Source organism: Benincasa hispida, chromosome 6 (assembly GCF_027475165.1).
Source record: "Benincasa hispida cultivar pf3 chromosome 6, pf3_genome.v1.1, whole genome shotgun sequence".
Taxonomy (NCBI): Eukaryota; Viridiplantae; Streptophyta; class Magnoliopsida; order Cucurbitales; family Cucurbitaceae; genus Benincasa; species Benincasa hispida.
This window is the reverse complement of record NC_143483.1, coordinates 46,491,059-46,516,054: the sequence shown is the minus strand read 5'-3', so window position 1 is coordinate 46,516,054 and position 24,996 is coordinate 46,491,059. Positions and strand designations below refer to the sequence as shown.

At 30.2% G+C, this 24,996-nt stretch overlaps 2 protein-coding genes and 1 long non-coding RNA gene across 17 annotated transcripts in view; all 3 read right to left on the bottom strand.

The window, feature by feature from the left end:
• The window catches only part of LOC150035707 (uncharacterized), a 103,205-nt gene that overhangs the window by 21,258 nt on the left and 56,951 nt on the right, over positions 1–24,996 (bottom strand). For 5 of the 15 annotated variants that reach the window (XM_090314680.1, XM_090314682.1, XM_090314684.1 and 2 more), the window contains exon 1: positions 14–4,069. The exons of 1 other annotated variant lie outside the window; for it this stretch is intronic. In XM_090314680.1, the coding sequence (XP_090170806.1) occupies positions 14–50 (37 nt within the window). In that variant the 5' untranslated portion in view covers positions 51–4,069. 9 more of the 15 variants (XM_090314675.1, XM_090314672.1, XM_090314676.1 and 6 more) reach the window with 9 other exon arrangements.
• On the bottom strand, positions 7,201–17,335 carry LOC120079410 (phospholipase D zeta 2-like). The gene is made up of 20 exons (XM_039033575.2): positions 16,976–17,335; positions 15,729–15,830; positions 15,252–15,367; positions 14,965–15,106; positions 14,532–14,702; positions 14,090–14,263; positions 13,487–13,729; positions 13,288–13,404; positions 12,795–12,934; positions 12,544–12,693; positions 12,093–12,249; positions 11,477–12,016; positions 11,141–11,251; positions 10,492–10,638; positions 10,173–10,370; positions 9,685–9,786; positions 8,973–9,104; positions 8,743–8,808; positions 7,947–8,008; positions 7,201–7,838 (listed from the first exon to the last, which is right to left on the bottom strand). The coding sequence occupies exons 1-20, from the start codon at positions 17,189–17,191 to the stop codon at positions 7,589–7,591; spliced, it is 3,336 nt and encodes a 1,111-aa protein (XP_038889503.1). The 5' UTR covers positions 17,192–17,335; the 3' UTR covers positions 7,201–7,588.
• LOC150035709 (uncharacterized) lies at positions 22,507–24,906 on the bottom strand. Its single transcript, XR_016530111.1, has 3 exons — positions 24,769–24,906; positions 22,770–22,831; positions 22,507–22,684 (listed from the first exon to the last, which is right to left on the bottom strand). It is a non-coding gene; the product is annotated as an uncharacterized LOC150035709 (long non-coding RNA).

Below are 24,996 nucleotides of genomic sequence, written 5' to 3'. Positions count from 1 at the left end.
CGTTCTGTAATACTTTGAAGAGTAATAAAAGAGAACCTCCCAATTTGCATAGTGAACGTAAGCCCCTATGGCCGAACCCACTTAAACTCTCGTGTCTTTTCTCCTTCTCTACGATCGCATCGTGTACTCGATCGTTTAGCTCTGCGTCCAATCATCTATATGATCGTTTAGCTCCTCAGCTGTCGTCTACACGAACATCTAGCTCCACTTAACTGTTATCTACACGATCGTCTAGCGCTTCTTCCAATCGTTTACATAATTGAACTATCGTTATATAACTACGTTGGTAAATATAGGAAATACAACAGTAACATTTATTAAGATTTATTCATTCCCTTTATTTTTCTTATTATTTGATTGTTTTGTTTATAACTTTTTTCTGTTGTCCCAGATGACAAGATTTTCATATTAACAATCACAAAACACTCAGATTTAGTAAAAAATAATTCTAAAAGTAATCTTAGAGAGAAAAAAAGAGTAACATACAAAAAAAATTGACACATCAAATTATATCAATCAATAGTAGAATCAAATAAAATAATATACCAAAAGTGAAAGAAATTTCATAAAAAAGAAACAACAAAAGAGCAAAAGAATAGAGAAAATTTTAGAAGGATTATCAAATGCAAAATGCTTAAATAAATCTACAACATTTAAGAATGTCCATAAGAAGACACAACAGAGAACCAAAAAGATAATATACAAAAAATGAACTTAACAAAATTGAAAGAATAGAAGAGACAAAAAAAAAAACAATCCATATTTGGACAAGAAACTTAATGAAACTAAGAATATACTTTGTTCACATTAGTAGAACCAAACAAGATAAAAACTAAATGAATGTCACATATCACAAAAATATATATATAGTCATAAAAAATAATAATGCACAAAACTAACTGATCAATATTCTAAATCATAGTAAAACTAGGAAAATAATATACAAAAACGAAAATAATTATTGTCACAATAGAAGAGAAAGAGTTATAATATAATTATTTGAACCATTCATAGTTCAATAAAAGAACAAAGTACCAAATAATAGTGTAGAACAACATATAATTAAAATATATATATATTTCACAAACAAGAGAAAAAGGATTGAATTTTTTGAACTTTGTATAGTATGATAAACAAATCAAAAAAGAAAAAAGAAAAAAATTTCCATATTTGGTCCAACGGAAACAAAATATAATAATATCTATTTAAACCATAACTAACCAAGTAAGATAAAAAAAAAAAGTACTAAAATCATAAAAGTGAAACTAGAAGACGCACAAAATATAATCCATAATTTGTAAAGACGATGCATACTGCCTAAAGCGAAACTAGCACACAAAAACATATATAAAGATTCTACATGATATACACAAAAAGTGAAACAAAAAAATTGTTGTATGTTAAGGTCGCATTAAAATTTCAAAACTTAGAACTTAATGACTTTGTATTAATTTTGATTTGAAACCTATGAATCAAATAAAAACAAGACCAAGAAGATTTTTTTTACTAAAATTATTATATAAAAAATAATCTACTACAATACTTAGCAACCACGTCAAAAAGAAAAAAAATTATATATTTAGTAAAACAAATGAAACATAACAATCTAATTCTACAAATAACTTGGAGTATAATAGAAATTTATCAAAAATAATTAAACAAAGAGAATTAAAATACAAAAATAAAGTAGAAGACAAAAAAAACCATAGTGCCAATTAACAAAGAAAAATAAATAAAATTTTAAAAGAGATTTAAAATATAAAGAGAAGAATCAAATAAAAATAATCACTAGATAAAAAAAAAAAAAAAAATAGTGTACAAAACTAACACATATCTATATCAAAATCAAACATACTAAAGAATTTCACATAAAAGAAATAACAAACATGAGAAATTTGAATAATTCATAATGGCACAATAAAAGAAAGGGTGGAAAAACGTTCGAACAAACAACACCATCATAGTGAAAATGCAACCATATTAAAAAAAAATCACATTTGGTCAAAAAAATAAAATATGAAAAAATTATAGAAGAAAAAAATATGAAAAAAAATAATAATAAAACAACGAATAGAAAAAGTGAAACTAAAGAATGAAAAAACAAAAAATAATAAAACAGAGTATATAAAAAGTGAAAATAAAGAATGCCATTTTAGAACAATCCATAGTGCAAAATGCAAACATGTTTAAAAGACAACACAATAGAGAACCAAAGAAAATAATATACAAAAAAATGAATCTGACAAAATTTAAATAATAAAAGACACCAAAAAAAATCATATTTTGTCAAGGGAAAAACAACTAAGAAAATAAAATATAAAAGTGAAACTAACTATTACACTGAAAGTGATAATTATTTGAAAGATCCATCGTTCAAACAATGTATTAAATAATAGTAAAACCAAAAACAAGATAAAAACTAAATTAAAGAATGTCACATAAAAGAAAATAATGGGTATGTACAAAACTAGCTAACAAATCAATATACAAAATAATAGTAGAACTAAGATAAACAGTACACAAAAGCGAAAAAAAAAATGAATGTAATAGAAGAGAGAGTGATATTTATAAAAACAAAATACCTAATTTAGAACCAAACAAAGAATAAACTAAAAGAATGTCACAGTAAAAGAGAAAAGAGTTGAACTTTTTGAACCCTGTATAGTGTAAATATAATCAAGCCATAAGAAAAATAAATTCTACAATTGGTCCAACATAAACAAAAACATAATAATCTATTTCAACATATTAACCAAATGTGTAAGTCTAAAAAAAAAAAAGAATGAAATAAGAACACACAAAACACAACCCATAATTTATCAAGAGAATTCATAAAAAATTGCTCTAAAGACAGTACACAAAAGAAAGTATAGTGAAGATTATACAAAAAAGGTAGAAAACCAAAGAATGTTGCACAAAACTTTCACATTAAATAGACAGTCAAACAACATGAACATATACAATAAAATATGATATGAAATCGATAATTAAAGAACACAAAAAGAAACGTAGAGACAGAGAAGATCAACACACAAATATACGTGGTTCATTAATAGTGTGTTAGCTACGATCACACCACAGGGAGAGGGAGAACAGTATTATTAGAGAAAATATTTTTAGAAAATTACGTAAACAAACGTCTTTAGGGTTAGAGAGTTTATATAGCGCAGTACTCTAAACCTTAGTCATAATTATAAATAATTACAAATAAATAAATATGCTGAATACAAATTCTGAATAGGTTTCGGTGGCGTTGCCTCCGAACCCCCACGAGACCCCGTATTTGGTTGGTCGAAGCGCCAACAAACAGATTCAAGGCATTTCAACCAAATAAAAATTTAAAAACTCAAAAAACAATATGATATAAGTTAGAAAAAGAGAGGGTAAAGTATCAAAATACAAAATTTGAAGTGAATAAAGTTTAAGAAAGTGTTTTTTAAAGAGCTTTTGAAAAAGAGAGTATCTTTCTTATAAAAAAAATGTTTTAAAAAAGAACAAATTTTGAGAAAAAAAAATGGAAAGAGTTTTTGAAAATTGTATGATGAAGAATTTTTGCAAAACACAAAATTGAAAGAGAAAAAAGAGTTTTGAAATGTGTTTTTTTGAAAGATGGTTTTTTAAATAAAAGATTGAAGTGAAAAAAGTTTGAGAAAATGGTTTGGAAAAGGATTTTTTTAAAGTGAAACTTTTGACGAAATATTTTTGAAAAAATTTCTAAAAGTTTTATGAGTTCAATTCTTGCAAAAACAAAGTTTAAGAGAAACAAAAGTTTGAGAAAAAATTTTGAAAAGAGATATTTAAAGAGAAAGCTTTCGATAATAAAGGAAGAACAAAAAAAAAAGTTATAAGAACACTTTCCAAAATATATGATGGAAGGAAGTTTAGAAATAAATCATAAAAATAATTTTCTTGAAAAGAAAAAATTGGGCATAGAAAAATGTTAAAATCATGAAAGATAAAAATAAATAAATAAAGAAATAATAAAGCAATACCCCCAAAAATAAAAAAATAAATATAGCATTGCACCAAAATTCCAGAATACTAAAAGAAAGAAAAGAGAATAAAATACAAAAACCTGAGACAGAATTGGGGGTTTGTGTTAATTCCACTTTGATTCAACTGAACAATGTTAATCTGAAATTAAATAACCAAAACGTAATTAGAATAATAATGAATTAATGAATTAAAGAAGGGTTTGGTTTTGGTTTAGTTAATTCACTTACCATATGGAAATTATGGGCTTCCACCAACTAAAAGAAAGAAGAAAATTAACTAATTAAGCAGAAAATTAAGGAAAGGAAGTGATTAATTAATTAAATAGAATATATTATTATTAACGAAGAAGAAGAAGAATTTTGAAAAGTAATTTGCAAACCTGCTGTTGAGAGGAGCGTGTTGTTTAAAAGAATGATGAAAAGACTATTTGAAGTAGAGGAGCGTGTTGTGCCTTTTTATACAACTCTTCAGCAGCCACCGGCTAGAAACTAGCCGTTGCCAGTTGCCGGTCATTTGGCCGTTGCCAGTTACCTTGCCGCTCAACAAAATATGTCATTTATTTAAAATGGATTTGAATTAATAATCGACGAAGAAGTTATTTATATTATACCACAGGTTACATCGCCACATAATTCCACAAATTGCCACCTGGCTTACACCTTTTTTGTGAATGTAACTCATCCTTTCGTCCCACCTTTTTAGTGGACATATATTTATTCAATGTCTATAACTTTATAAAATAAAACATGAAATTAATTGATCTGATGTTCAAAATGAGTATCCAACAATCCCATTCGATCACTCTACACATACTTCTATGATGCCCTCTCCCTCAACATTTGAATTCTTTCTAACAATGCTTAATACGCTAAGTATGGAAGAAGGACAAACTTCACATGTCCGTCCAGATGTCTGACAAGTACGTGACATACAAATATCATGGTGAGTGTATACATTTTACAAAGGAGGGACAACCATCAAGTGTAGGAGGCCGTGGCGATCGTGGACACTATGTGACTCAACATGATCGATCTAAGCATAATAGAGAATCTTCTTCTGGCCATGGATGAAGAAAATTATACACATAATCAAATTTATTAATCAAATTCAAATAAGAAAATGTACTTGCAGTCTACAACACATCTTAAAGAACCTTGAATATTATTTAAAATAGTCAAAAGTTAATATCTATTGTTGAATGAGAAATTTTGGACCGATCGTAAATTGCCATGTCATTTACTAAATTAATGACGAAATTCCAAATAATTGAATTCGAGACTAATTAGAAGTTGACATTTGTCCCAAATTGAAGTTGAAGACATAAATTGGCGAAGTCCGATGATGCCACATGTTTCCTTCGTAACTGTTGGATTGAATAAAATTACTTCAGTCCAATTTGATATTATTATTTGGGCTAAAAGTCCAATTTAACCCATAAATAGGCTTAATTTGACCAAAATTTCAAATAAGGCCCAAATCCAATTAGTCGGGCCCATGGACTGACCAAAGTCTAGCAGAGAACTCTATAAATAGAGGAGTTCTCCTCATTTGTGGGGTCAACAATTCTGCATTCCAGAAAACTTAGAGAGAATTCTCTACAATCAGAAGACTCTTTGACTCCTGAAGCTAACCACGCTTGAAATTCTGGAGACTGAAGTTCTTTGAAGATACAAGCATTCTAGAGACGGAAGTCCTTTGAAGATATAAGCATTCTAGAGACGGAAGTCCTTTGAAGATACAAGCATAGATACAAGCATTCTGACCATGCTTGAAGACTGAAGTCCTTTGAAGATATAAGCATTCTGAAGACGGAAGTCCTTTGAAGATACAAGCATAGATACAAGCATTCTGACCATGCTTGAAGACTGAAGTCCTTTGAAGATATAAGCATTCTGAAGGCTGAAGTATTTTGAAGATACAAGCATTCTGAACACGCTTGAAGACTGAAATCCTTTGAAGATACAAGCATTCTTCCAAGACTCGAACCTCAAGGACATCCACACGCCCCGCTTCTATACATCAAGCGTACGCATTCAACCGAGAGAGAATCAGAGGATCGAGCACTAGAGATCGAACCACATCGCATCAAATTAACATCAATATCAACACCAACTTAAGTTCAACTCCACGAAATAAGTTCCGGAATGCGAACACTAATCCTCCAAGAAATCAACAAGCCCAAAGGCCGATCATCCAAGAAGATCAACAAGCCCAAAGACCGATTGTTCAAGAAAATCAACCAACTTAAAGATTATAGTTTATTTTGAAAGTATTAGAGATGTACTCGCTTTCCACAAAATTAATACAAATACAAAGTTTAAATTCTACGAAATAAATTTCTCTTGAAATCTCATGTGAACATATATTTCTGCATAAGTTTCTAATAACTTTAACAACTTTCAACAAAAACAATGATTTGGAATTAAACCAATTGAATACCATTAAAATTAATATTGAGTATATTAAATCAATCATAGAAATTTCTTAATCTCAAACTAATATTATTGTTTATATGGTTAAAAAATTAGTAATATTATTATTAAATCTGGAGACGAGATTAATGAGATGGTTGATTTTAGGTAACAATGATTTGGAATTAAATATATTGAATATTATTAAAATTAATATTTAGTATATCAAATTAATCATAGAAATTTCTTAATCAAAATAATATTATTCTTTATATGGTTAAAAAATTACTAATATTATTGTCACTATAGAAAAAAGTAGAAGTAATGAGATTGTTTATTTTAAAGTTGTTATAAGAATAAAAATAATAAATATAATAAAAAATACATTTTTTTTTACCAAAATTGAATGTGTCTCTCTATTCAACTTTTTATTATTGTTATTATTCATATGAATGCATCTCTTGAAGAAACACATTCGTAACTTTTTTTTTTTTTAAAAAAAAAAAAAGAGACGCATTCAAGGGGATAAAATATTCTGAATGCATCTCTTGAGAGGCATTCGGATAAGGACAAAAAAAAAGATCCATTTTTTCTAAATAAGTTCAAAATTAGCCATTTGACCTAATTAAAATAAAAAAGAACCCTAAAAATCTAATTAACCCAATTTTGGATAACTGTTTAAAAGTACAACTATTATTTTTAACTCCGATTGTTATATTTAAACAAATAAAAGATCATGAGCCATGAGTTCTGACATGGAACAAAAAATTTATTTTTCAATTCTATAAGAATATTTAAGAAAGCCTTTCATCTTCTCTTTCATTGATATGTATACTTATGGAGGAATTCATTACACATCCCAATCAATTTTGGATATGCTGTAAAATACAATCAACAAACTCAATCCCAAAAAAACAAAGGAAAAAAAGGGTAAGAATTGTTATATACATACTTTTTACACCCATGTGACTGACCTAACCCTCTACAAAAGCACACAAATTCCACAATCTTATTTCTACACAGAGAAATTAGTGGTACTACTGTAGTAAAGAATACAATTTCCGGTGAATCTAACCATAACTTAGTGGATAAAACACAAATTATCATTACAAAAATTAATGGTTCAATCCTCTAACGCAGCAGTTGTTGCACTCGCAAGTTTTCATCTCCAAAAGTTTGTATCAATGAAAAACTTGAGGGGCAGCATAAAACTCACTCTCAATGAACCCTGGTCTGAGATCTTCTTGCCACAAGAACTTCAATGGAAAACAGACAAGATGTCCCCTAATACATTTCAGTCTCTCCATTGGATCTATCATCTTTACTTCTCCATTTTCATAGCTTTCTATCTTCTCAGCAGCTATTCCCAGATCTAGTGTGTTATGACCAAGTTTGCCCTTCAAATCGGACAAACTTTGACGTAAAGATGATCTGAATTCGACAGAATACAGTATGAATAAAGGGGTAAAAAAAAAAAAAAAAAAAAAAAGAGCCTTAACAAAAAATGTTAAAAGGACGCGATATGTGTTGTTTGGTTACCTTGAGTTTATGTTGTCATTGGGGATACAAGAAAATACATCTTCATATATTGTTGTGTTCTCCTGTTTTGAATTCACACCCCACTTTTTCAAGATTAGTAAGAGCAGAAATCGAAGTATTAAGGGGTCCTTTTGGTAACATTATTATTTATTGTTTCCTGTTTTTTGTTTAGAGAAACATGAGCATTTGGTAATTAATCCCGTTTCTCGTTTCTCATTTTCAGAAAGGTTTTTTTAAAAAATGTGCAGAAATTTTGGAAACAACAAGAACAAGTTTTTCCTGTTTCTTGCCAATTTTTCTAAAACATATATAAAAGCTTTATTTTATTATTATTGACTTATAAAAATGCATAATAAATTTCTAAGAATAAATATAAGAAAAAGAAAACAAATTTTAGATAGGGTAACTATTTTAAATAGCAAAATTGTCGGAAATATTTTCAAACATAATAAAATGTCACTGTCTATTAGTGATAGATAGTGATAGACACTAATAGGCAGTGACATTTTGCTATATTAGTAAATAAGTTGACATATTTTTCTATATTTGAAAACAACCTTTTAGATATTTAATTTTAAAAATTAATTTTCACAAAAAATAAAAAACAAAAAATAATTACTTATTACCATACATTTTTACAGAAAACAAAAAACAAGAAACAGTTACCAAACGCAATTCTATTTTACTTTAAAAAAAATGAGGATACTTGAATTAACCAAATGAGCCCTAAATGACTCACTAGTGAAAAAGTTAATGGCTTGCTCATATCTATTCTACAAAAACTCGTTATTCTCACCTGTGCCGTAGCTAACCATAAATCTTTGTACGTTGCTTCTACTATAGGATCAAGGATTTGACTGACCTGTGTAAGTAGTTAAGGCATATAAGATAAATTGAATTTGTATGGTCTTCATGTAGCGATGTCATGGAAGAATAATGAATGATGGGAAATGAAAAAAATATATTTCTAAGGAGTAATGATTTAAAGTTCTGAGACAACTCCTAATATATATAAATTAGACAAACCTCTCCAAGATGAAGACCGAGGTGCTCACACCACAAGGAGCATCGTAAACTATGAGCGAATTTTCCAGCTTTCCAAGGTTTTCCATTCATAGATGAATCAACAAACTCTTTATCCTCAATAATTACTCCAATCTGCAGAGGGAATATGGTGATAGATAGAGTATACATTTAGAAGTAGAACAGACTTTAGTACCGAAAAAAAGCTAGGCTAAATTATTATAAGTACCTATGAACTTTGCCCTTTATTTAAAAATAATCCTAGAGTCTTTTAAAAGTTGTAATGTTATCTTTGACCTTTTATATGGTTTCAAAATTATCATTGGAGTAGAAATCCTTTAGAACGTTGGATGAAAAATCAACGTAGCAGTGACATGGAATGCTTGTCTAGATTAAGTCTAAAAGAACAACATTCAAATATGTCGACCTTTCGTCCAACATTCTAATGACTTTACTACTCCAATGACAATTCTGTAAATGAAAGGCCAAGGAAACAAATGACAGCTTTTTTTGGGGTACTTTGCACGTTTTTGAAAGAATATGGAATATTTTGAAACAAAAGACAGCTTTCCTTTTTGATAAGAAACAATTTCACTGTGAAAATTGACACCGTAAGTTAAGAAATTTGAATTTAAACTTAAAACTTAAAGTTGTTTTTACGAACTACCAAACTTTTTTTCTTTTTAACAGACTCTAAAATAGCTTAGAGCGATACCTCAGAATCTCTGGATCCAAGTAAACTTCTATCATTAATATTGGAGGAACCAATAAAGGTAATACAATCATCGATTATCATCAATTTGCTGTGCACATACACCTGAAAAAATATAATCAGGTAGTTCATTACAAGGCCAAATTGATGGCATTTTAAAACTTAAACCTTTGATATTATTAAAGAAATTTCTTTTAGTTTATTGTAGTAGTTGATCATATGCCAACAACTATTAATGTCCATTAACTAACATTTTTAGCTTTTCTATGCAAGATCTATAGCTGATATAAAGACTTTTTTCTGGCAAAATTGAGAGGCTATATTTATATATCCTATTTCATGACAGCTCATCTGATGTTAACATTGAACATTCTATAGGACCAAGATCTGGATCCCTTAGGGTAACCAATAACCATTATGATTATAAAATAAATAAACTAAGTGTCTAAGACAAACCATCTACAAATTTTGGGAGGAAGCTAAAAGTGTACCTGACTTGTGGCAATTGGACCACCATCAAATAGTCTGCCATATGATCGAAGGCCACAAAACAAAATATAATCTTGTGTTTTAGGACCCAATAAAAGATTGAGACGGTACAGTATCGAAGTTTTTTCCCAACTAATTGTTCGGTACTGCCAATGCATCAAGGCTCGAACAGTTGCTGCACCATTATCATCTACACCACCCTGATGGATGCAAAAGGGACAGGGAGCAGATAGTCCATGAAGCCAGGCATCAAAAGACAATAGAAAGGAAAGACTAGAAATCTAATATCTTAAAAGTTAATTGAAATATACAAATACATACCTGAAATCCAGGTAAGAGTGGTAAAACAATAATAACTCTAAAACATTGTTTTTCTATATGAGCCAGCCATATACGTTGGTATAGTGCATCCAGAACCCGATTTTGTATGGTCTCATCCCCTGATAAACCTGATATGAAAAACTGGTTCTGGAAGTAAAACAAAAGGATAAAACTCATTCATCACCTCATTGAGCTCAATACATTTGACACACACGTTACTAAAAATTTGTTGCTGACTCTATTTTATGCACATGATACTGTTCAAGGATAAGAGAAAGTGATTCCTGATTGGCTAAATAACAGGCTGAGAAGCACGTGCACTTTGTGCATATTTACTCATTCTATTCACCTATTACATGCAGCCGACATTTTCCTTCTTTTATCACTCTATTTTTTTCATTATTTGTAATTGTAAATATCCTAATATGAATATTTTTGCCCGTAACATAACATTATTGCCGAGATATATGTATGTCCTTTTTTTCATAGCCTAGTTGTTATATTGGCTGATTAGTTTCCTTTTGTGTGATAACTAGGTCTTTCTTTTTTAGGATTATAATGATGTTAAAGGATTATTTAAGAGAACAATTTTTTTTCTTGTAAATAGTGTCCCATAAAAAACAGAAGTTCCCACAACTAAGGTTGTTACCTCAACGTAGATGAAGTGTTTTGCCTTTTGAATGGCAGAACAATAAGCAGCATGAATACTTGCTTCTGGTTTGCTTGTTCCTGCTGACCACTGGCTGATACTTCTTATTATCTAAAAATCACCAAGTAGACATATTCAAGAGAACAAACATACATAAGATACTTAATTAAGACAAATATGTAGATGTCTTTGTACTCATAGATAGATCTACTCGTCTTGAAAAAAATGTAAAGTGTCTATTACAAGGTTTACACGAAGGGGAAAAAAAAGTCTTTTAACCCTCAAGCATAACCTTCTTAATTGTCATTCATACAGAATCAGAGAGAAATAGCTAACCTGACAATTGCTAGTAGTAAGGGGACCAATTTCTTTGACCTCATTTATAGCAGCAACATGGTCACTTCCGTGTTCACTTTCCAACCAATCATTTGAAGTTTTCATATATGGTGGAGTATCAATAGTAGCTTCCCTCAGATGACCGAAAGCACCAAACTCATCCAAAAATCCAAATTCATCTAACGATCCATTTGTTTGTTCAAATTGGGTTAATGGTTCAACATTGTATGCTTGGAAAGAATCCCTGACACTACTTCGTATCTCCTTTGGCTGATTGGAAAAATTGTGATTCATGGAAAGACTATTTGTTTGCACGTTAGAATCTGGAAGTCCACCAATTTCCTGAGGCATCAGTAATGGAATATCTTCCTGAGGTGATAAGGAGGAAAAAACATCATCTGTGGTCTGCTTCTGATGATCTTGCTCTAAGTCTTTATTTTTAAAGCTCAACTCCGTGCGTTTTCCCATGTAATGTGGAAGGACCATGTCATGTTGAGGCATAAGTAGAGGTATTTTTTCTTCATTTGGGGCTTTGTTTCTCTAGAATAATGCTTTGACTCGTTAGAAAGGAAAAAATTAAGGTTGAAAACATGAGTATGTGTGTTACAAGATTGACCTTCGCATGGTTCCACCTTTGAACAAAGTGCCGAGCAATATCACGGCATGAAGATCCCCAAAGAGCACAGTGAACATCATGCCATGGCATTCGAGGACACTTCTCCCGCTCCAGTTCATCTTTCATTGTATCTTCCCAAGAATTTGGTTCAGATTCTCTAACACATGCAAAGTGGGTAAATCTATTATAATCAATAAATCAGCTTGGTTCAGATTCTCTAACACAAGCAAAGTGGGCAAATCTATTATAATCAACTAATCAGAAGTTCCCTAAAACAGAAGTATACTTCCAAAGAAGAAAAATTAAATATTTCTTTTGAAGTCTATCAACATCTCTGCTGTTCAATCAGGCATGACTCATGAGCATGTTTGAGAACACGAAAATGGAGAATGGTGATCTTTTAAATTGATTACAAGAAGTTCTCATCTTTTTTGTGAAGAATAATAGCTACCTCGGATTGTAATAGTCCTTTCCTGGCCACGTATAAGGAGGGAAGTCACTCACTTTATGTTCCATTGTATCATAGCGGCCAAAGCATAAATCCAAGCCTCCAATGAAGCAAATGTGGTGATCAACAATGACAATTTTTTCGTGATGTGACCTATTATTATGCATGGAACAGGTGATGAATTGTTTGAAAACAGAGGCTACAAATGACAGGTAAAATACAAAAAAAAATAACATAATCTATAAAATGCTTACCAATAGTAAATCCCAGTTGACATATGATCAGGAGAACGTAGTACCTTAATATTCTCATGAATATTTACAAGCCTCTTCTTACTATACATACTGTTGATTTTCAGAGCAATAGGAACCTCTTTATACATTAAGATGTAAATCTGCAAAAACATTAGCTTCAAAGTCAAAATAAATTTATACTGAGTTCTAGAAAATGAATCATCATGATAATAATAAAAAAAAATGTATGGGATCTACTCAGAGCAAAATTAGGGGCTGTTTACACTTAAAAAGATCCAAGGTCAAACCAAATAATAGCTAGATAACACGTACATACATAACTTCTAGAGCTGCATTAAGAGCTGACTAAAAGTTTAAGGCTTTAAGCTAATTTTATTGTATCCCACAACATCAGCAAAGTATTCAAACTTAGTTAATTCCTAACAATGCAAAAAAAGCCAGTATTTTAAAATAAATTGTTATTTCACTCAGATCTTGGGAATTACTTAAACACCTTGACACCTTCTTTTGCTTTTGTTTCCAGCAATGCATCAAGCCGTGATGAAGAATGATTGTGAAAAGGACGTCGCATATAAAGCTCAGGGCAAAGCCACCAACCAGTGATGAATATCTGCAAAGACCATTAGACCACTTAAGTTTACAGTGGGATTTGAACAAGCATGTTGTTTCATTTCTGATGTGGACTATAGGACCTCAGATTTTGCAGCCTCAATAGAGCAAGCGATTGCTTCAAAAGCTGCACGACCATCTATGAACCACTGAGCTTGGCTTTCATCATCACTCAAACCTCTCTGAGGAGCAAAAGAACCAAAGCGATGAGGGTGGCACCAGCCATCTTGGGGTCCAAAACCAGCATCATTAATTGATGAGACCCATTCTTTGACTTTGGTGGTACTTGTGGTTCTGAACCTCATGTCCCCATCTCCGCATCTAACCTTTTCACAACATTCTGTATTGTCATTAAATGTGAATGTGGTATATGAACTCTCTTCCCAAAGTATTAATTATTCATGAGACTTAATATCCAACCATAAAGAAATCAAAGTTGAAGATTTTAGCACAAGGAAAGAAATAAATGAATTCCTTAACCAGCATTACCAGACAAGTTCAATTTTCATAACCACAAATGAAAATCTCAGTTCAACTATGACCTTGCAGAAAATTGCGGTGTGGTAACAAACAAGTTGTGTAAAGAAATTACATAGAGCTGGACGAAGTAACAAAAGATGGGTTGAATTACTGCAAAACTTGAAATTGGAAATAAGAAGAGCAAAAAGAAGAAAAAAAAAATGCACCTTAAATGAATAATGTAAAGGATTGCGCTCCTTGACTTGATATGCTAAGCATGTTTGGGATTCCTCCTTCTCTTCTAATGTTGGTATCACATCAAAAATAATTATATCTAGGAGTTTAGTGTCCATAGGATCAGCAACCAAGGCCAAGAAACCTGGTTTCAAAACAGCCCAAACCTGTTTGTCATCAGGGGTGGTCAAAAAAACCAAAGTATTGATCATTGAAAAAAGAAAAGGGCATGGTGCAGTTATGTGCCATTTTTTTTTCAGTAAAATTATATGCAATTCATGATTGTTAAAATGAAGAAGTATTAATAGCATGTGTAAAATTTCTCTACTTGAATATAAAGAACCTTCTGCTAAAGCAATCAATAGTAAAGGGAATTAACTCATCACTATGAAATTTAAATTCGTTCAAAAGCATCATAGGAGTAAGTAAACAAACCTTTTTCCAATTGTACATGCAGCAACTGCACCAATGACATGCAAAACAGTTTATACTAGAATCAGTTCCTGTGAGTTGTTTTAAATGCTTCACCATTAGGTAACCTTCTTTCAACTTCGGACCGTGTTCTCTTACAAATGACATCTTTGAGACTTCTAAAAATTTGCAGACCTGCTTTCCAAGATTACTTATTTAGAGAAACTGAGGAGGTGAAGGGGGTGCAACATGACCAAATTGATATCAGAAATCTTCAAACAATCACTCATACATGATACATTTTCCTAGTTTGTAAGAAGGATGAGGAGTTTGGAATTTAATTACATTGGTATCAAAGTACATCAAAACTAAACGAGACAAGTTACTATTTAATTCTTTGATCAAAGTTACTGGTCTTTCTACGAGAAGCTGATGTTTCAAGAAAATTTACACTCACCTCACGAGAATTCACAATATCCAAGTTCCCAAAAAAGTGATTTAAGTAACCTTGCATTGCTAGCTTTGCCTTGTCTGAAATGGACCGCTGTCCTCCCAGTGCTGGCTTAATGATGGGTAAAGCAGCAACAGAAGGAACATTCCTGTACATTTTAGAAGAAGATAAATTTTCCAAAGCATCAATTACTCCCACAAGATCGACCATATGATAAAATGATCAATTTGGCATCAAGCATAATCTTTATGTATTAGCTAATTGGGTTAAACACTACGCTTGCATGTATCAACCTGTTTCTTGTAGTTTGTTCATCATGAAAAGAAAAAGCTCCATCATCAGACTCGTCATCATGATGAACTACAGCCGTATGGTCTACTATTCCCAAGTTGTGAAGCCATTCTTTCACCTAGCATGTTTACATGACAGGACCAATCAAACCAAAAAATTATGACAAACAAACAAAATAGGATCCAAGTTTTACATTTCAGGGCCCTTGTTCATAACAATTTTGATTTTGATTATCTATTATCGCATCTGTTACTAAGAATTTTCTTCATTTTGTATTCTACTTCCAAATTACTGTCAATAAACCAAAAAAAAAAAAGGTAGTTTTAAATTTTCGTTTTTTGTTCTTTAAATTTAACTAAAACTTCCAAAGTGTCATTATCAAATTGACCTAAAATTAACCAATTACATTCAGGATAGAGCTAATGGAGCAGAAATGTTACAGATAGAAGATGGTTTGGAATATCCCATATAATGCAAACCTGCTCTTGTTTCTCGTGAAGTTCTTCGATAAAAGCACGTCTCTTCAATGCAAAATGTAAATATAGAACTTGCGATGCTCTCTTCACTAACCTCCATTTAAACTGTTAACAGTGAACTTAATGTTAGTATCAATTTTTCACAATGTAACAACATTTTCAATTTGGATGGGAAAAGGAGAATAAATAAAAGTTTTATTAAAAGTTTAACTCAAAGTATCTAAGAAGCTCCTAAATTTTTTAGATATATCTCAAGTCTTTAACTAGCTTTAAATCTTGTCTACTATGGGATATTTTTTTTAATTTACATACCTATTTAAACTTTAAAGTTAGTCTACTAAGAGACATTTATTAAAATTCACACCTATTGAGCATAAAATTGAAAGGTCAAAGAACACGTCCATATTATACCAAATTCAATTTTATGCAAGTACGTAAAAAATATCAAGTTATGGGCCTATCTAACACAATTGAAAGTTTAGGAACATCTAAGACACTTTTTAAAGTTCAACCCATTAGACACAACACAACTTTGCAAGTCAAGAATATTTATAATTTAGGTTAAAATATCATTGTGGTCCCTATATTTCAAAGTTTGTTCAATTTTGGTACTTTCAATTATCCAATTTTAATCCTTGTACTTTCGATAAATCTTAAATTTAGTCCACACGGTTAGTTTGTTGTTGATTTTTTAAAAAGCTTTTTATATCTATTAGTATTTTTACTATAAATTTTGAAAACATATTCACATATTGTATTTCTTTGCATGAAAATTACTATTATTATTTAACCAATTTCGGTAAAAATTAACTTTGAACTACTAAAATTGGAAAATGGAAAGTAAAGTGACTAAAAATTAAAAAACTTCAAAGTATAGGGACAAAATGGTATTTTAACCTATAATCTAACCATAAATAAATAAGCATACCAAAAACACCTTGATAAAATATTAGCCAATTACTCTACCCCTTCCCTTACCAATCATTTCGGAAAAAAATTTCCCATAGAAGATTCAAACACAGAAATTCTTCTTTTCCTCACAAACATGCACTAATTAAATTTCCTTTCCATGTTCTGTTCCACAGCTGAGCGCATTAAACTTTCACGTTAACAAACAACAAAACCTAACAAATCAATATTCATAGACAGAAAAGTTCAAATCCGAAAATTTCTCGATAAAATGAAAACAGCTCAAAGCAAAAGCAAACAGGATGGCAGAGAAAGATAGACAGAGAAGTTCTGTTCAATACCTGTTTGTATTGGATTTCAATGGTGTAAGATAACAGCCAGGGACTGATATCTCCAGTATCCGGCCGCGAAACCGATACAATGGAAGCAATCGGCAGCTCCTCAAACACCCTAGCCGGTTCTCCACATTGCCGGAACGAGTGCGACGCTGAAGCTAACTTCGGCGGCTCAGCTTCCGACGGAGTTGTACCACTGGAAATCAATCTCTCCGTCGACATATCGCAGTGAATTACAGAGAATTCATGAAGGAAAACGTCGCCGGAAGTGAAGTCTTGCAACAAATTGAATGAAAATGGATTTTGAAATTGAAAGAAGAGAGTTCGTCGTATGGTTTTCCTTTTGGAGGTAACTTGAAGGAAATATAAAAGCCAATGAAAGTTGGTTATTTATTTACGTATTGGTACTGTTCAAACAGTTTTAAATATTTCTATGCCAAAATAGATAATGACTAAACTACCCTCGGTTTTTTTTGTTTTTTTGAGAAGTACAACTTTAATTAACAAGAACTAATAAAATGTCGATGTACTAAAAAAATGTTTATCATCATCATGAACAAGCTTGAGAAATTCAATGAGAAAAATCATGTCGATAAGAAGAACAAGCCTTATGCATTGATTGTCCATTGAGTTAGGATTGGCAAAATTCCTCGACCAGTTTGATCGGAGATGGGGTCAAATCGGAGACAGGACTAGGATGGGGAGGGTGTCTTCGACCCCAACCCTACCCCGATTAGGTTTTTAAATATTTTTTCTATATATATAATTAGATTTTAAATATTTTTTCTCTATATATATTAGGTATTTAACTTTTTATATTTAGCTTAGTTTTTAATTTAGCTCAATCTAAGTCCAACTAAAGTGTCCAGACCAAAACCAAAGATAATTTTACAAAAAGAATTTTTTTTTAGAAAAAATCACCATATGGAAATAAAAGGAGAAAACGGGAAATGGATCCCTGCGGGGACCCGTTTCCCCAACGGGGAATCCTCATCACCGTCCTCGCCTTGAAATGGCGGGATGGGGACAAGGGTGGGAATAAAATCCCCCATCAGGGGCGGGGGAGGGTTCAGGTCCCGTTGCCAACCCTACATTGAGCTAATTCATGAGCAACAACATTTTGCTTATCGCTTAATGTGTCGAAAACATTGCATATTTATAGAAGTAACTATCTGAAATATCTCATTTACGATGGTTTTAACCGCAAGGTGAGTTACATCAACTTGGTCAAGAAGACTAATAACCTCCATGCAATCAATTGATAATTAACGGATCAAATAGATACTTAATTTTTTAATTTTATGTCTAATAGATTCATGAATTTGAAATAGTATCTAGTAAGTTTTTAAGCTTTTAATTTTATGTCCTTGCATTTTCAATTTTGTATCTAATAGATCATTGATCCATTTGACTTTTTTAATTCAAAAACGTACTATACACGAAATTGACAGTTTTGGAATTTCAATGTATATCATATCAATTTTAAGTCTAATAGATTAGTTATGTTTTTAAAATTTTTGAAATATGTTGATGACCGAATAGATGCAAAAGTGAAAGTTTAAAATTAATTAAACACTTTAAAATTTTGGATGCTTATTGAAATTAAAATTAAAAATTTAATTTATAAGACTATCTTGTAAAGTACACAAATCTGTTTTAAAGTTTAAGGTCTAAATTTATAATTTAAAATATAGATTATAAAAAACAAATAAACAATATGTAATTAAACACCAACATTTTTATTAACGAACAAGAAAATTCATATTTTGTTATATTTTTCTTTAAAAAGTTTTTTTTTTTTTTTTTTTGGTGTCATTCTTTAGTTTTTATACTTTTAAATAGTTTAAATCTATAGTTTTGAATGTGTGTATAATATTATCAGTTGAATTATAAATTTTAGAAATTTGTAGATACAAATATTCATTGTTGGGTATTTTCGTCTTATACAGTTTCAACTCTTTTTTTATATATATTTAAGATTTATTAACACTCATTATTATTATCAGGTTTAAATACTATTTTAGTTCCTATACTTTGAGTTTTTGTTCATTTGGATCTTTATAGTTTCAAAGTATTTATTTTAATCTCTATATTTTCAACTTTAGTTCATTTTGGTCCCTATACTTTAAAAATGTTCATTTTAGTCATTGTACTTTTAATTTTAGTTCATTTTGGTCTTGATACTTTTAAAAAATTGTCATTTTTGTCCATTCATTTTCACTTTTAAAGGGTAAAAATTATCAATACAAAGACCAAAATAAATATTTTAAAAGTATAAGAATCAAAATGAACCAACATTTAAAATATAGGGACTAAAATGATCATTTTAAAAATATAAGGACCAAAACGAACAAAAACGAAAAGTAGTATTTAAAACTTAGTATGATTAAGTTGTTGATGGAGGGCAAAATGGTAACTTCAGCAGCCCACAAGTGACAGAAGTTTGTTGGTGTGTGGTTGGCCAGGGGGAATAACTTAAAGAATATCCAACTTTTTGTGCCGTCTATTAAGAATATGCCAAATGGGTGTATGTTTGGTTCCATCCCATCCTCTTCAAAATCACATGCTTCAAACTTGGGACAATTATGTTTTGTGAAAATGATTGGATTTTTGTTATACAAAATTTTAACCTATAGTATTAAAAGATATATTAATACTTAAAACGCTCGAGCAAATTATTTACATTATCTCGGTATTCTATCAATAATACTAACAACAATCGAATAGAGGTAAACTTGAACAAAATCATGTCTCGACCAAGAAAAAAGTTTCAATACAGACTTCCATAGGTCGAATTCAGAATAACAAAGATTAAAATACTATCTCGATTATGTACTCAAATATTAATTTTAACTTCAATATTTTCAATTTTTGTTCATTTTAGTCCTTATACTTCTAAAATGTATTTTTAAAAGATGACTAGTTCAGACACTTCATTTTCATATTTATCTCCTTGTTTTTATTGAAATTTTAACATAATACTTCATTTACTAAATTTTCTAAAGAGTTTCTATTTTGTATAAAATTTTTAAATAAGGATTAAAACAATAGTTTTTAAAAATATAGAGACAAAAAAAAAAAAAATTGAGAATACAACGACTAAAATGAATCAGGACTAAAAAAGATATAATTCTAAAGAGTTTCTATTTTGTATAAAATTTTTAAATAAGGATTAAAATGGAGATGAATAATTAAAAAAAATGTGATCAAGAGTTTAGAGACAGATTTTCTCTATTAAAAAAACTAAAAATTAAATAGGTACAATAATCAAAATCCACTAAAAATGATTTTGGAACTTTCCTTCATTTTAAAAAAGACAAAAGTAGGTTCATAATGAACTGAACTGTATGGTGAAAAAAGGAAAAACAAAACAATGTGAGATAATTATATAGAGGGCCCTTTCTCGATATACATCTATTATCTCAATACATCCAATATAAATTACATCAAGATTCTACTCATTTTAAAAATATTATGTACTTTTCCCAGATTTTATACCAAATCTTATATATTTCAAACTTTCTACAAATTCAATCTTACGTAAATTTTCAAATCTTGCATTTTGGTTTTTAAATTTTGGAAAATATTAAATTTTACAGAAAAAAATTGGTAAGATATGGAAAATATTTAAAATTTCGGAATCTTGGACAGATTAACACTGAGATTCTATATATTTGAGCTTTCTCAGCGAATTTTCGAACAACTAATTCTCGAGCAACTTAACACCAAAATTCACATATTTGGGTTTTCTTGGTAAATGTTTAACAGATTAAAGATTCTATATATTTTTCATATCTTACTTAATTTTCTGCAAAATTTGATTTTTCTTAAAATTAAAAAATCACAAGTGAATCACCTGAAAACCATTTGGAAAAATTGGAAATTCAAGATAATTTAGGAACAAAAATTGGGCTAAAAATTTGAAACGTTACATAAATATTTGATGTAATATTTGGTAAAGATAATTGAGTTAGTAAAAAATTTGAAAATATATAGTAGTCGATATGTACCAAGAACACCCAGATCAATTGATAGGTTAGAAAACAATTGACTTTTTAACTAAATCTTAGTGGCCGATCTTGCTCAAGATGGATCAAGAAAAACTATTCTAACGATTTTTTTTTAAAAAAAATGCAAGTTCTAAAAAGTGAAAACTTGAAGAGACTATGTCCGACGATTCTCGCAAAATGCTTTTAAACCTTTTTAAAACAATTCTCAAACATGTCCTTTCCTTCCTTCGACCTAACTTCAAGTAAATATATTACTGCCAGAAGCTTCGTACCAACTTGGTTATGGTTATAGAATTTTCTGTTAACATATGATTGTTTCCTTTCTATCTTGATAACAATTGCCGTAACCCAAGATTCATTCCAATTTGAATCTCGACCTAAAAAGATAGATTTTACAAGAGAAGGAAAAGGAAAAAAAATGGTAAAATATGGTATCTAAGCAACTAGCTTGATAACGTTTTCGTTTCTTATTTCCTGTTTCTTGTTTCTTCTCTTTTGAAAACAAGAAACATGAATATGTTTGATAATTATTTTCTATTTCTTTAAAAAACAGAAACATAAACTTGTTTGATAACTATTTTTTGTTTTTTTTTTCTTATTTTTCCTTTTGTTTTTAACAATATAATATAAAAAGAGAAAATATGTCATACATTAAACATCAAAAAAGATATTATCAAAAGTTCATGTCATCTAATACAAATGAGTTTCGATGAAAACTAAATATAATAACAAATTGTATCATATTCGTCATATGTTACCCAAATTTGACTACACTGTCATCTCTAACTCGAACCATTTATTTTAAATGATGTCAAGTCAAATCTAACTTAATTATATTATTATATAAATGTCGTGGTTGTAAAATATTAAAGTTAAGTTAAATGAATGTCTTTGTTGGCAAAATTTATATATATATCGTAAAAGTCTACTCAATTTCAGATATACTAAAATATTAGAATTAAGATAATATATAAACATGCATATTGCAAAATTTAATACTCAAAAGTTAAAATATATATAAAAAATTAGTATACATGTTGAAAATTAAGGCAATATAAAAATCTAAATATTGGAGAATTTTAAAATCCAAAAAAATAAAACATAAATATAGTAAAATTAATTTTGTAAATAGCAAATTTAATAAATAAAGTATAAAAGATAGAAATAAATAAATATACATATATATATAAAGAATAAATAAAAGTGCCTTGAAAGTTGAAATTTGAAAGATAAAAAATTTAACATACATATTAAAAATTAAAATAATATATAAATCTAAATGTTGGAGAATTTTAAAATTCAAAATTCAAATAAAATATAAATATAGCAGACATTTTTTTTTTGTAAATATAAAATTAATAAATAAAATATGAAATATGGAAATGAATATAAAAGAAAACAAAACAAAATAAAAGTGCACATCTTTGGACTTGAAGACACAACCAAGAGAAAACTACCAATAGGCCAATGGTACATTTTGTTAAATAAAATAAACAGTTTAATATAAGATAGAAACGGAACAGGTAGTTTCTCAAAATGTGCTCATTTTTTATGAACAATTATCAAACAAGTTTGTTTCTTGAAAAATGAACAGTAAATAGGAAACAGGAAATGTAAACGTTATCAAATGGACCCTTACTAACTGAAACTCCAGTTTCGACAAAGGCAGTGAACTCTGGTAAGAGCTGCCATGTAATCATCAGACCTGAAAAAAGGAGAGGCATTGCCCATTTATTGAACTTATTGAATTGGTTGCACAAAAAACATGGATTTCTTTGGACGATTCAAACCTCTGTCCATAAGGAGATTGGCAAGCTGCAACTATATGTTGTTTGGCTGCATCCAGTTTTTTCTGCAAAAAAGGAAAATATGATCCCAGAAAGTCACTTTTCCAGCCGTTCTCATGAAGAATTATTGCAAATAAAATTTTGAACTTCCGACTTCAAGGAAGGAGTATATATCAATTACCGCTAAGTTATGCTCAGATCAAGTATTATGCTTGTACCATCTCATCTCCACATAAAATGCAGTTTGATTATCATCTATAAAAATCACATGGATTGTTAAGTGTGTTTTCTTGATTTAGTTTACTCGAGTAAACCATCATAGATTGGCCTAGTGGTAAAGGGACATGACCTTGATAAAGGACTAAGAGAGCATGGGTTCAATCCATAGTGACCACCTACCTAGGATTTAATATCCTGTGAGTTTTCTTGACACCAAATATTATAAGATCAAACAGGTTGTCCTGTGAGATGAGCTGCACGTAACTTGATCCGAACACTAATGGATGTAAAAAAAATAAAAAAGTTTACTGGGGTATGTTATTTAAACTAAGAAGCTAAATGTGTATCAAACTAGTCTTAAAAATAGACCTTTTGTTTGATTAGAAATTACAAGTTTGGTAGTTTAAGAGATGAACTTCAACTAGTGTAGTAGTTATTACTCTAAAAGGGTCTATAATAAGGACTTAAGATATCTTTTAAGGTTTGCGTTTATTTTTCGACGTGGAAAATTTAGACCTCGTTTGATATGTTCTCATTTTTAGTTTTCTATTTCTGGAATTTGTGTGTTTCCAGCATGTGGGAGAGGTTAGAGAAAAGAACACATTTAACTTCATTGCGTGAGTTAGATATGTCAACATGCCAAATTATGATTCCAAAACAGAATAATTGGATACTTTACCCTGAAGATAAGCAGCTGGGTTGTCTTAAGAGAGGTAGAGTTTGAAGATTAAGTGCTTCTTCTCATTAAAGAAACCTGTCATTGTTTAGGAAAGTACTTTGAACGCAAGCTGTCGAAAATTTCTGCGTACTCAAATAGAACATCCTCATCACAAAATACTTCATCCCAAATCTTGAAGAGATCAAAGTTTCCGGAGGATGGAAGACACGTCATGAGTCTGCAGAGAGATCAATCTCGGCTAGTTTGTAGAAGGTTTGGGAAGAAAGAAATGCTAGAATTTTTCTAGGCAAGACAAATCTTTCAAGGATGTTTTAGAGTTAGCCACCACAAATGCCTTCTTTTGGTGTAAAGATATACAGGCCATCAAGCGCCATAGTTTCTCTTTTCTAATATCAAATTGGAAGCATCTTTTATATACTCTTTGAAGGAATCTCACTTTTACACCCTTTGAAAGGGTCTCTTTTGTATATCCTTGGGTATTCCATTTCTTCAAAGAAATTGTTTCTTATCCAAAAAAAAAAAAAAATTACGCTTGTTTTCTTCCGATTTTCTATCTATAGTTTGAACCTTTCTTGAAGAAATAATTAAATTCTTAGTCAAATTAAAAATAAATAAAAAGTTTTTAATCATTGTTATTTTTAGTTTTCAAAACTTGACTTGATTTTTTAAAACATTGGTAAAAAGTTGATAACAACACAAAGAAACTTAGAGGTGGAAGTAGTATGTATAAGCTTAAATTTCAAAAGCCAAATGATTATCAATGGAAGCCTTGATAATTTAAAATCCTGGTTGCCTTTTGGAACCGACCTTTGACTGGGCGAAACCACTCTGAAAATTAGTGAGAGTAGACCATGAGCACAATCCAAAAATTGGGGTATGATTTCGATTCTATTGCAAGACAATTTGTGGTATTTTAGAGTAACAGAATGTTTTATCCTAGTTCTGTACCTATCAAAGAAAGGCCTGAATATTATAGTTGTTGACAAGGTAAAAGGACAAGAATATTGCTTCAGGCTATTCTTTGATTTTTCAGAGACTAAAAAACAGTACGTTGCAGGGATAGTTAGTAAAACAGTATAAAGTAAGCAAGTCTTTGAACCTAACCTCTGCTTCATGATAAAGCCCAGCATATAGAGAGGCATAAAAATATTCATTCTCACGGCCACTTGAGAAGGCAGCAATAAGCTATGAAGTAAAAACAAGTCTTCTGTCAGACCATAATCTAGAAAATTAAACAATATGGGTAGCAAAATGGTGCATCAAAAGGCAATTTAGAGATGATTTGTCGACAAGCATATTATGTTAAGGCAACAGCATCGAAAATAATTTAAA

Excerpts from the sequence above, each read along its gene's own strand:
- LOC120079410 (XM_039033575.2), bottom strand. The coding sequence starts at position 17,191 with ATGTCGACGGAGAGATTGATTTCCAGTGGTACAACTCCGTCGGAAGCT. Across the intron at positions 14,703-14,964 it reads ATATTGTGAATTCTCGTGAG|GTCTGCAAATTTTTAGAAGT; the intron begins GTGAGTGTAAAT and ends CTTGGAAAGCAG. Across the intron at positions 7,839-7,946 it reads AATGACAACATAAACTCAAG|ATCATCTTTACGTCAAAGTT; the intron begins GTAACCAAACAA and ends TGTCGAATTCAG.